This window comes from Peromyscus maniculatus, chromosome 8 (genome assembly GCF_049852395.1).
Source record: "Peromyscus maniculatus bairdii isolate BWxNUB_F1_BW_parent chromosome 8, HU_Pman_BW_mat_3.1, whole genome shotgun sequence".
In the NCBI taxonomy this organism is placed as follows: Eukaryota; Metazoa; Chordata; class Mammalia; order Rodentia; family Cricetidae; genus Peromyscus; species Peromyscus maniculatus.
Window position 1 is genome coordinate 42942442 of NC_134859.1, and position 12963 is coordinate 42955404.

A 12963-nucleotide genomic window follows, 5' to 3' on the forward strand; every position below is an offset into this window, starting at 1 on the left:
AACAATACAAAATATTAATGAAACAAAGAATTGGTTCTTTGAGAAAATCAACAAGATAGACAAGCCCTTATCCAAACTAACCAAAAGACAGAGAGAGAGAGAGAGCATCCAAATTAACAAAATCAGAAATGAAAAGGGGGACATAATAACAGACATTGAGGAAACCCAGAGAATCATCAGGTCATACTTCAAAAACCTCTACTCCACAAAACTGGAAAATCTAAAAGAAATGGACAATTTTCTGGATAGGTACCACATACCTAAATTAAATCAAGACCAGATAAACTATTTAAATAGTCCAATAAACCCTAAGTAAATAGAAACAGTCATTAAAAGTCTCCCAACTAAAAAAAGCCCAGGACCAGATGGTTTCAGCACAGAATTCCACCAGATCTTCAAAGAAGAGTTAATACCAATACTCTTTAAATTGTTCCATACAATAGAAACAGAAGGAACATTACCAAACTCCTTCTATGAGGCTACAATTACCCTGATACCTAATCCAAACAAGAATACAACAAAAAAAGAGAACTACAGACCGATCTCCCTCATGAACATTGATGCAAAAATACTCAATAAACAGAATCCAAGAACACATCAAAACAATTATCCACCATGATCAAGTAGGCTTCATCCCAGGGATGCAAGGGTGGTTCAACATACGAAAGTCCATCAATGTAATACACCACATAAACAAACTCAAAGAAAAAAACCACATGATCATCTCATTAGATGCAGAGAAGGAATTTGGCAAAATCCAACACCTCTTCATGATAAAGGTCTTGGAGCGATCAGGAATACAGGGAACACACCTAAACATAAAAAGGCAATTTACAGCAAGCCAACAACCAACATGAAATTAAATGGAGAGAAACTCAAAGCGATTCCACTAAATTCAGGAATGAGGCAAGGCTGTCTGCTCTCCCCATACCTGTTCAATATAGTACTTGAAGTTCTAGCCAGAGCAATAAGACAACATAAGGAGATTAAGGGGTTACAAATTGGAAAGGAAGAAGTCAAGCTTTCCCTATTTGCAGATGACATGATAGTATACTTGAGTGACCCCAAAGATTCAACCAAGGAACTGATACAGCTTATAAACACCTTCAGCAACATAGAAAGATACAAGATCAACTCAAAAAAATCATTAGCCCTCCTATATACAATTGACAAACAGGCTGAGAAGGAAATCAGAGATATATCACCCTTTATAATAGCCACAAATGATATAAAATACCTTGGGGTAATGCTCAATAAGCAAGTGAAGGACCTATATGACAAGAATTTTAAGTCCCTGAAAAAAGAAATTGAAGATGTCAGAAAATCAAAGATCTCCCATGCTCATGGATAGGCAGGATTAACATAGTAACAATGGCAATCTTACCAAAAACAATCTACAGATTCAATGCAATCCCCATCAAAATACCAACACAATTCTTCACAGACCTGGAAAGAATAATACTCAACTTCATATGGAAAAACAAAAAACCAGGATAACCAAAAGAATCCTGTACAATAAAACAACCTCTGGAGGCATCACAATCCCTGACTTCAAGCTCTACTATAGAGCTACAGTAATAAAAACAGCTTGGTACTGGCATAAAAACCGACATGTGGACCAATGGAATCAAATTGAAGACCCTGACATTAATCCGTACACCTATGAACATATAATTTTTGACAAAGAAGCCAAAAGTGTACAATGGAAAAAAGAAAGCATCTTTAACAATTGGTGCTGGCATAACTGGATATCAGCGTGTAGAAGGCTGCAAATAGATCCATATCTGTCACCGTGCACAAAACTTAAGTCCAAGTGGATCAAAGACCTCAACATAAATCCAGTTACTCTGAACCTGATAGAAGAGAAAGTAGGAAGTAGTCTTGAACGCATTGGCATGTGAGATCACTTCCTAAATATAACACCAGTAGCACAGACACTGAGAGAAACAATCAATCAATGGGACCTTTTGAAACTGAGAAGCTTTTGTGGAGCAAAGGATATGGTCAACAAGGCAAAGCAACATCCTACAGAATGGGAAAAGGTCTTCACCAACCCCACATCTGACAGAGGACTGATATCCAGAATATATTAGGAACTCAAGAAATTAGACATCAAAATGCCCAACAGTCCAATTAAGAAATGGGCTATAGAACTAAACAGAGAATTCTCAACAAAGGAAACTCAAATGGCTGAAAGACATTTAAGGAATTGCTCAACATCCCTAATTATGAGGGAAATGCAAATCAAAACAACTCTGAGATACCACCTGTCAGAATGGCTAAGACCAAAAACACTGAAGACACCTTATGCTGGAGAGGATGTGGAGCTAGGGGAACTCTCCTTCACTGCTGGTGGGAATGCAAGCTTCTACAACCACTTTGGAAATCAATATGGCGCTTTCTTAGAAAATTGGGAATCAATCTCCCCCAAGATCCAGCTATACCACTCTTGGGCATATACCCAAGGAATGCTCAATCATACCACAAGGGCACTTGCTCAGCTATGTTCATATCAGCATTGTTTGTAATAGCCAGAACCTGGAAACAACCTAGATGCCCTTCAACTGAAGAATGGATAAATAAAAGATGGTACATATTCACATTGGAATAGTACTCAGCAGAGAAAAACAATGACTTCATGAGGTTTGCAGGCAAATGGATGGATCTAGAAAAAATCATCCTGAGTGAAGTAACCCAGACTCAGAAAGACAAACATGGTATGTACTCACTCATGGGAGGATAATAGATGTGGAACAAGGATAATTGGACTGCTACTCACAACACCAGGGAGGCTACCTAGAAAACAGGACCCCAAGAAAGACACAGGGATTGCCCAATGATGGAGAAATGGATGAGATCTACATGAACAGTCTGGACAGGCAGAAACACAGCTCACTTTCTTTCCTCGTCTTTTCTTCTTCTTTGAGCCCCGTGGAAAGGCTCAGAACAGTGTTTTATTCACCATGTGTAACTATGAAATAGCATTCATCTGTGGCAGAGAGGCAGACTAAGTGCATCTGACATCTCTTGATCATTGGGACAGAATATGGAAATGTCACTGATTTTCTTTTCTCAATTAAACATGTGTGAATCAAAGGAGAAAACTTTTTTCAAACTAATGAATTTACTCATAATTACTTATGAGTAAAAGTAATGTCTCTTATTTTGATGGGAAATGTATACATCTGCTTCTAAAATATAGCTTATGTACAGTAAGAACTGATCACACTTTTAAAATAAACCAAGCAAAGGCATTTTTAAAATGTAATAACTTTTATATTAAAATAATACTCGAGAGACAGAGCCAGGAGGATCTCTGTGATTTCGCGGCCAGCCTGGTCTACAAAGCGAGTTCCAGGAAAGGCAAAGAGCTACACAGAGAAACCCTGTCTCAAAAAACCAAAAAAAAATAATAATAATTCATAGTCTATATTCATGAAAACCTATTTTGATATTCTACTCATAATAAAAAACCTTTATTTCTTCAATAATCATCAGTAAAAAGATACCAGCAAAGCGTTGTAAAATGTTCAAGTATAATGTAAACTTTGCAGTTATGTCACATTTAGTTTGGATTATTTTTCTAGGTATAAACAATGTACTCAGATAACTACATATCCATATGATATTGTACAGAATGATGGGTTGTAGCATATAGAAATGATCCACTTCTTATAAAGTGGAAGTTTGGACATCTATTGTTGCATACTGATTCTGACTCCAGAATAGCTGTCTATCACTTCCATATTTAAGCCAGCAACAAGGGATCATATAAAGACACATTTCTCTCTACCAATTAAACAGGTTAATCATGACCCAGTTAGATATGTGAGACTAGACTTTGCAGTCATATTCACTGTAACTGGTGAACATCTTTCATTAGACAGAGCTACACCCCTGGACACTGGAGCAGGCTCATATTGACATATCTCTACATATCCACTAAGTGGACAGCATTGTCTCCTAGTAAATGAACATGCCACTGAAATGACACCAATCAGGGTCTGAATGATGATGACCACATGCTTTCACAGAAGTATATATATATATATATATATATATATATCTGGAATGGGATGTACATTTGGAATTTTAAAGTTGGGGTAGAAATTTAAAATGAGAGGCAGTGAAAGAAAGAAATCTAAAAACTTGACAACATTGGCATCTGCCAATTCTGTTCTCTTACTATTATGTTCTTCTAATTTTTGCCTAATACTAAATTATGAAGTAAGATTATACTAATAAATATGTCTCTATATTACAGAAATATTTAATTGCAATGTGTTACATGGTCTGTAAATGTCTGTATTAAAGATGGCATATTTTCAGATTATTAAAGGTTATCATTTTAGTTGAAGTGTAAAACAAATTCTACCATCTATAATAATAAACTGTTCAAACTTAAAAATAAAGAGAGAGATGACTCAACAGTTAAGCAGGTATTGGTCTTGGAGGGGACTTAAATTCAGTTGCCAGGACCCATCAGGTGACTCACAACTGCCTGTGCCTAGCTTCAGAGGATTCAATGCCCACTTCTGGCCTCTGTGGATATTTCACTCATATGCACATGCCCTCACAAAGACATACACACACACACACACACACACACACACACACACACACACACACACACGTAAAAATCAAATAAATATTAAAATAAAAAATTGTTTTCTTAATTTGGGGTTGAATATCTTATTAATTGTATGTTAAGCTTTTTATACAATGAGCACAAAACAATTGTTCTTGTTTGTGGCATACAACATGATACATGTATATAGTGTATGAAGATCATTTGAGGGTAATTAACGTGTCTGTTACCATAAACATTTATCATTTCTTTATGGTAAAAAATATTCAGAGTCCTCTGTTCAGGTTTCTTTGAAATGAATAATGTGTTTTTATTAACACCAGTCACCTTACTGTGACTTACCAGCAAGAACTGTTTGGTTATTCTTCCGTGTGCCTATAGGTACCAATCTATTTAAATACAAGATTCAAAGAGCTCTGTTTGTTGGCTTTAAGAATTCCTGTATAATTGTGAGAACACAACTCAAGCAGACTTCTCACTTCTCAGCCAGTTCACACCCAGAAGTGTGCATCCAATCAGTTACAGCTCAGTTAAGTAGAATAACATAGATTTAATTTATATTTTTAACCAGTCAGAGCTGTCCTCCTTCACCTGGCTAGCCAGTGTGTTGGATGAGGACCAAGCCCAGGCTTGCACCCTAACCCTTCAGGCTTACACCCCCAAGCTCTAAGTTCTCAGGGTAAGGGGTTTTTAAAGGGAAAAACCGCAAGCAGGGTGGTACAAGTCTTGGCATCATAGGATTAGGTGAGGGTATGTAACCTTTGAATTTACTGGTTGGGGTTTACAGTTATCATTTTGGGCAGGCCTGGACAAGTCCCAGGCTCTGTCCTTGAGCTGCCATGGGGGCTGGCTGGCCTAGCACGTTCACATTGACCCATGCACGTAACTCTAAGTTGGTGAGGGGTCCCAGACAGTAAACAATTGACTGAACCTTGAGCAGTCAGAGTACATGCAGAAAGGGAGTTATTGCGAGGACTATGTCTTTTGTTCACAGCCCTTCCAGAAACTGCTTGCTTAAGCCTCAGGAAACTGAAATTGAGGCCTGATCTCTGAAAAAGACTGAGCAGCCTGTTATGGAGTCTGCTTGGTTCTTTCACTTAATTCTTCTTTAAGTGTCGATCCTAAGAGGTCTTCCCAGCTTCCTGCTTCCTGGATGCCAGTCCCAGTCTGTGTATTCTCCAGGAATCTCAGGAGTGCCTTCTCTGAGTGGGAAGGGCAACAGCAGAGTATGTATCTCTCCCATGTTCAAGATGGCTGATCTGGGCCTCTGGGCTGTGCTTTTTGGCAGATACAGTCCATCTTTGTGATGGTGACCTTGCTACTCACCCTTAGTCATACAGTCCTTAAGGAACCCACACCAGATACTTACATGGAGTGCACCCTCAGCTCCCCAGAGCTTCTGAGACCCATTCTTTCTCTTGCAAGACTCTGAATGCCTCTCGTCATTTTTGAACCCCATAGACTCTCTCAAGGCTTGATGTAGTCATGCAACAATGTCAATTCTGTGACAGGGCAGCATCACTTGATAGCCTCTAAAGCCCAGCACAGCAGTGGCCAAAACAGAAAAGGACCTACGCTCTGTTAGAAAGGATGGCCTCGCTCCTGTAGAAAGCTTCTGCTCTGAGTGTCATGGTGGTCGCACTTTACTCACCTGGAGCCTAGAGGGTTTTGCTGTTTGCTTTTTCAGAAAATACAACAATGTGGGTTTAAATTTAGACTATACACATTCAATCGATCATAAATTCAAGTAGGATTTGCCAGTTTGATAAAGTTCCACATCTGATGAAAGAAATGTATGCAAAGAGCTGGGGGAGTAGCTCAGTTGGAAAATGCTTCCATCTCCAGCAACATATAAACAAACTCACTGTGGTGGCAATCCCCGCACCTGGGAGGTGGAGGTAGGAGGATCAGGAGTTCAAGGCCAGCCTCTGCTACTAAGCTAGTTTGATAATTTGCTAGTAAGCCAGCCTGAGCTACATGACACTCAGTTTCATATAAATAAGTAAATAAATGTTAAGTAATGTAAAAATCTGCACTTTTCTCTAAATAAAATTAAATGGGGATTGTAGTTTACCAAATTATCTTATATTTTTTAACAGGTCCATTTCCCTAACACATAATCCATGATAAAGAATTTTTGTTTGTTTCCAATTATCAGTTTCTAGTTGTAGAATCTGGGGTTTCTATAGAGCAGTAGATAACTCAGAAGTTCTAAGGTATGGATCCCAAGTTCCCAGGGTGGCCAGCACTAAAAAACATCAAAAACAAAGAGTCAGTCAGGTAGTAATGGCACACACCTTTAATCCCAGCACTTGGGAGGCAGAGGCAGACATCTCTGTGAGTTTGAGGCCAGCTTGGTGTACAGAGTGAGATCCAGGACAGCCAAAAGCTGTTACACAGAAAAACTTTGTCTCAAAAAAAAAAAAAAAAAAAGCAAATAGTCAAACATCACGAAACACAGATCCATATACATTCAACCTGGGAAGTGTCATCGATATGAATACAGCCTGGAGATGCTGTCACTGTTATTGTTATTGTTGTTGTTGTTGTTGTTATTATTATATTACTATACAGACACACAAAAAAAGAAATTTAAAATCAAAATATAACAGCCTATTGCAAGTGAAAATAAACATCTGCTGAAGTCTGTGCAAGGAATACCAGAATTACATGACACCAGAATCACATGATTTCTTGATTCATACATTTGAAATCACAATACCCTTTCAAAGACATTTATGTACATTTTTTTTTCTCTTGCGAGATTCTCTGTCATTTCCATGATTCACGACTTTATGATATGTGTAAAAAATTTACAATCTCTTGGGAATTTTTTTAATTTCTCAGCACAGTGAACACTGTTGGCAACTGAACTGTCACTCCAGCAGCTCTGGGGTATTGTTGATAGGATAGTGTCTGCAGCCCAGGCTGGCAGTGGGCCATCCTCACCACAGGTCAGTCCAGGCAGAGATATAAGGGAGGTGGAGGGCCAGGCTAGGCAAAACTTCTCTCCAGGTGGAGACATCCAGATGTGTCTCTGAGGGCACAGATCCAGGCTGCCGGGCATCAGTTTTGACTCTTGTAGGTAGGTACGACAACCTCTTCATGTCTGAATATTTCTTTGTGTAGTTTAACTCTAGAAAATGGAAAAACCAGCCCCACCACCCTGTACATTTTTCAAAGAAACTCTTCCCAGTTACACATCTTGGTACTTGATGAATTAAAATATGTGCAAGTGGGTGCTGACATTAGTTAGATTAATTCTTTCAAAACAAACCCATAATTTTATTAATATAAACAAGTCCTCTGCTGCTGCCTTATTTTTCACATAGAGATTAATTTTCATTTCAGTATCCTAAAATTTAGACTTTTAAAATTACATATTAACAATGAATTTGGGGAAATATGAAAAGGATATTATGCATTCTGACTTTTCTGTGGTTTCTCAAGAGGCTTTTGTAAGAAGAAAATGAAGGCATCTGTCTCAGCCTGTGATTTCAAATGCAAAAGATGTGAGTGTAGTTTTGAGTAAAGATGCCACCATGTTCCCACTATTCTAGAAAGAACTACGGAAATGTAGCAAGGGGATGTCTGACTCAGTGGACACAGAGCAAGGAGAGGAAAAGGAAGCCCTTATTTTCCAGGGTAGAACAGCTCCCCATTGCCTGCACTGGTCAGGCTGGAGGTCTTGCATTCCACAGTAACACATTTAGCATGTTTCCCAAATGAGCTAATTTTTTAGGACCAGTTTTAACCATGATGTGTTTCCATGGTCAGTTTTTTAGGATTTTATCCCTATAGTGGAGGCTTATGAACTTTTTAACTAGTAGTAACTTGTCTCATTTGTATAAAGAGATATAGGCGATACTTTTAATAAAGACAAGTTGACCACACAACTAGATTCATAATGACTGATGACATTTAATCATTTATTTCACCTTTAAAATGTATACATATATCACATATTGCCACTAAGAAGTTGAGCAGATCACTTCTAATTTTAAAATGACTTATATATAAGTAGAAATTTCATAATATATATTTTCTAGGGCTGGGAATATAACTCATTGATAGAGAGATTGCCAAGCCTGTATGAGACCCTATGTTCAGTCTCCAGTGTTGTATAAATAGAATAAAACAGAAAATGTGTTCTTAAAAAAAAACCAGAGAGGTAAGGGAAAGCAGTTGAACTGGTTTTCTGAAAACACATATACTTCTCTTGCATGTTTTAAATGAAGATTCATCACTGCTGCTTTGTGTGGTACTTTATTTCTTTACCAAAATACAAACTCCAACATCTGTTGTCAAGTATCTTATTAAATTGGTGCACACATATCCACAACAGGAGAGAAGGGCCTGCTGTACTGGCTACAGACCGGTAAACAACAATCACAATATACCACACAGTGGACCACTGACTTCCTGAAAAATGAAGTCAGTTGTAACATCCATGAGCCCTCAGGACTTCAGATATGGTTTAAGGTACAGTCACAAATAGATGGGTGCTGTGGGATTCCAGCATCCATATGTCCCAGGGACACATAAGAGAGAATAGCGGCTGCCAGAGGGTATGGGGCAAAAAGAACAGGGAGTTGCCTAGTAGAGTGCAGTGTTCTCATTTGGAGGCATTAAGAGAATTTAGAAGATGGATTCTGGCAGGGAGGGCGCCTAATGACAACCCGAGTGACTATGTCACATAAAACAGTTACTGTGGCTGCAGAAATTAATTGAAGAAAGTTGCTCCCTGCCCTCCAGCATCTAAATGACACCAATCTTCGATAACGAGAGGTTGGAACAGTGAAAAAAATGTTAGAAGGGTTCTGAGTGGTCAGCAGTGTGATGTCCTGAGAGAGGTGGCCATGGTTCCATAGAGTTTCCATGGAGCAAAAGTGTATGTTACCTTTCAAACAACTAACTAAAATTCTCAGGGACTTGGTCAGGGGCCGAGTGAGTCATAGTGCCATTGTTTCAGTCATAGTTTTGATATTACCTGGGAAGAAACCCGGGAGGTACCCCAGAAGGCACAGGCTGCCTCAAGACATTTGAACTCGACAGCGACCTTGAGAATGAATTAGTGTCCACAACTTTGTAGGGTGGACATTTTGATTCAATAAGCTCAAACAATCTTGGCACCAGGAAGTCAAAGGTTAAAATGAAAGTAAAGCTTTAAAGTCCCCTGAGAATGAAGCAGGAATAATTGTTTTCTCTACAATTAGGCAAGAGCTGGGGTCTCTGAGCTATCCACTAAAGGGGGAGTTTGTGCGGCTATAAAGAGGGAGGGGCTGTCTAATAGAGCAAATATTTGGAACAGTTCATTAAAGTGTGCATTTAGCATTACAGCTTCGCAGAGGAGAGACCCCCAAGAAGGCTGTTGTCATCTGAAGGGTCAACATATGTAAACAGAACCAAGTTAACTCCTACCCCAGGGCGAGTTAAGCCTCTGTCCACAGAGTCTGACTTCCTTTTCTAGATCCAAGAGCAAACACCCCTTTGTTTGGCAAGATCTTGATCATTCAGTGTCAGAACCATGTGAATTTGGTGTTTTCAGTAAAGTGATGTGATTTAGGAGGTAGAATTTTTACATGCCATGCACAAAGCCCTGTGTCTAATCCCCAGCGTGACATAAATCAGACATTATGGCACATCACTATAATCTCAGCAATCAGGAGGAAGAGACAATGAGATCAGAGTTCCCAGATCATTTTTTACGACATAGCAAATTCAAGGCCAGCCTTGGATACATGACCCCTTGTCTCAATAAATAAGCAAAAATTTTGATGTAGTAAATATGTCACCTACATTAACAAGTCCCTAAGTTGTATATAACCAATATTTACTTAAGCTCCAAAGACTTGTTGATGCAAAACGGAATGCCCATGAAACCATAAATGACAAATTCACAAATAGTTCTCAACCATTTATGTGGCTATCAAGTAATGGAAAGTCAGGAGTTACTTGCAGCTTACAGAGAAGGTTGATTCATTATACCATTGAACTCACTGTCCTGGTGAGATGTGTCAGGTAGACCTTGGGAATGAAAAGGCTTATGTTAATGTGCGACTGTGTTGGAATATTTTGCAAGCACAGATGGGCTTGAAGTGGGTTTCACCGTTTCTCATAGGCAACCTTCCAGGCATCTTGAAAAGCCTTCCCCTAAAGACAAGCTGTAAGGTACTTACCAAGTTAAACTAGGGAAGCTCCCCATTTACTAAAGGAGGAAGGCCATCTGTGCTTGCAAAATGTTCCAACACAGTCACACATTAAAATAAGTGTTTTCATTCCCAAGGTCTAACTGACACATTTCACCAGGACAGTGAGTTCAACGGTATAATGAATCAACCTTCTCTGTTGATGTAGTTCACACAGCATCGCAGATGATGAAACTCTCTTCTGATCTTCCGTTTGAGGTGTCGCTTCTGCTGTAGATCATGGACATGGGGAATGCCACAGCAGGGTTCATTCTCCTGGGACTCTTTAACCACACCAGAGCCCACCTGGTTCTCTTTGTGCTGGTTCTGACTGTGGCCCTCAATTCCGTAGTAGGCAACGCCCTCCTGCTTCTCCTGATTCACCAGGACCGCCGGCTCCATACACCCATGTACTTTCTCCTGAGCCAACTCTCCCTTATGGACATGATGCTGGTCTCCACCATAGTGCCCCAAATGGCAGCTCATTATTTAACGGGCAAGAAATCCATCTCTGCTTCTGGCTGTGGCTTCCAGATCTTCATCTTCCTCACACTAGGAGGTGGAGAATGCTTCCTCTTAGCAGCCATGTCCTACGACCGCTACGTGGCTATCTGCCGCCCACTGCGCTACTCGGTTCTCATGAGCTGGCAGTTATGTCTGAGACTGAGCTTGGGGTCGTGGCTCCTGGGAGCAGCTGATGGAGCCATGCAGGCCGCTGCCACCCTGAGCTTCCGGTTTTGCCGCGGGAATGAAATGGATCACTTCTTCTGTGAGGCCCCTGTGTTGTTGCGCCTGGCTTGTGGTAACACGGCTGCCTTTGAGTTTGTCATGTACATCTGCTGTGTGCTGATGCTTCTGGTCCCCTTATCCCTCATCCTGACGTCGTACGGCCTCATCCTGGCCACTGTCCTCCAAATGAGATCCGTAGAAGCCGGCAAGAAGGCCTTTGCCACCTGCTCCTCGCACCTGGCAGTGGTGACACTCTTTTATGGAGCTGCCATTTTCATCTACATGAGGCCGACATCTTCCAGGTCAGCTAAGCATGACAAGATTGTATCCGCCTTCTACACTATTGTCACCCCCATGCTGAACCCCCTCATCTACAGTCTTCGGAACAGTGAGGTCAAGGGCAGCCTGAGGAAGCGTGTTGCCCACTGCGCTCCCCTCACTAGAAAGGATGCCTTGGTTTGCCTGGATTTGGGTGGTTGTACAAAGAGGAAAGGTACACAGTAGCCCCCTTCCCAGGGATAATGTCTCAGGATGCCCAGGGGATACCTGAGGCCACTGAGAATTCCAAGCTCTGTTGTTAGTTTTCTACCTTAAGTCTTCTATCCTGTGCTTGGAACTGGGGGAAAGAAGCTGTGTGTGTGTGTGTGTGTGTGTGTGTGTGTGTGTGTGTGTGTGTGTGTGTGTGTGTGTGTGTGTTTAATACGTTGTGAAGATTCTCTGCATTTTTACACACACCAGAAGCTATTCTTTTAAATTGATAATGGTGCCCAGTGTTTCAAAAGCCACCACTTGTTCCCTGATTTGTGATGGACATGTGGAAGGCCTTCAACCTTATTTCAATTACATTTTTTTTTTTTTTTTTTGGTTTTTCGAGACAGGGTTTCTCTGTGTAGCTTTGCGCCTTTCCTGGAACTCACTTGGTAGCCCAGGCTGGCCTCGAACTCACAGAGATCCGCCTGGCTCTGCCTCCCGAGTGCTGGGATTAAAGGCGTGCACCACCACCGCCCGGCTCAATTACATTTTTATGTAGATACACTTGGTAGATGGATGATGAACCTTTTATTAGATTGTTTAATTTTGAACTCCCACAAGCAGTTCACACAGGGTGCAGCTGCCCCAGGCTTTATCAACCCTTTCCACTCAGGAAGTCTGGCAGCACCTCATCCTGCTTCCTGTGTGTATTTCCCTGGTAGTTTCTGAGGCTGAGTGTTTTTATACAGATTTACTGATAGGCTGGGTATCTTCTTTGGTTAACTTTGTATTTCAGTCTTGCAAAATACAAATAAAAAATGCTCCTGGTTCCCCAGCAAACAACTAGTGATTCACTCAGATACTCATAGGAGTATTTGGAATTTTAAAATAAAGCTGTATGTTAGAATGTTCTCATTCAGTGTCTGGGCTTTTTCACTTCGTGTGGACTTGGGGGTTCCTTTTCAGTCTCTTCCACTTTACTCGAAG

At 40.4% G+C, this 12963-nt stretch overlaps 1 protein-coding gene across 1 annotated transcript; it reads left to right on the forward strand.

The window, feature by feature from the left end:
* Positions 1-11001: 11001 nt before the first annotated feature.
* Positions 11002-12009, forward strand: LOC102927946 (olfactory receptor 2T8-like). Its single transcript, XM_006984948.3, has one exon. It carries the CDS (start codon positions 11017-11019, stop codon positions 12007-12009), a length of 993 nt encoding a protein of 330 aa, XP_006985010.3. The 5' UTR covers positions 11002-11016.
* Positions 12010-12963: the final 954 nt, after the last annotated feature.

Excerpts from the sequence above, each read along its gene's own strand:
- LOC102927946 (XM_006984948.3), top strand. The coding sequence starts at position 11,017 with ATGGACATGGGGAATGCCACAGCAGGGTTCATTCTCCTGGGACTCTTT.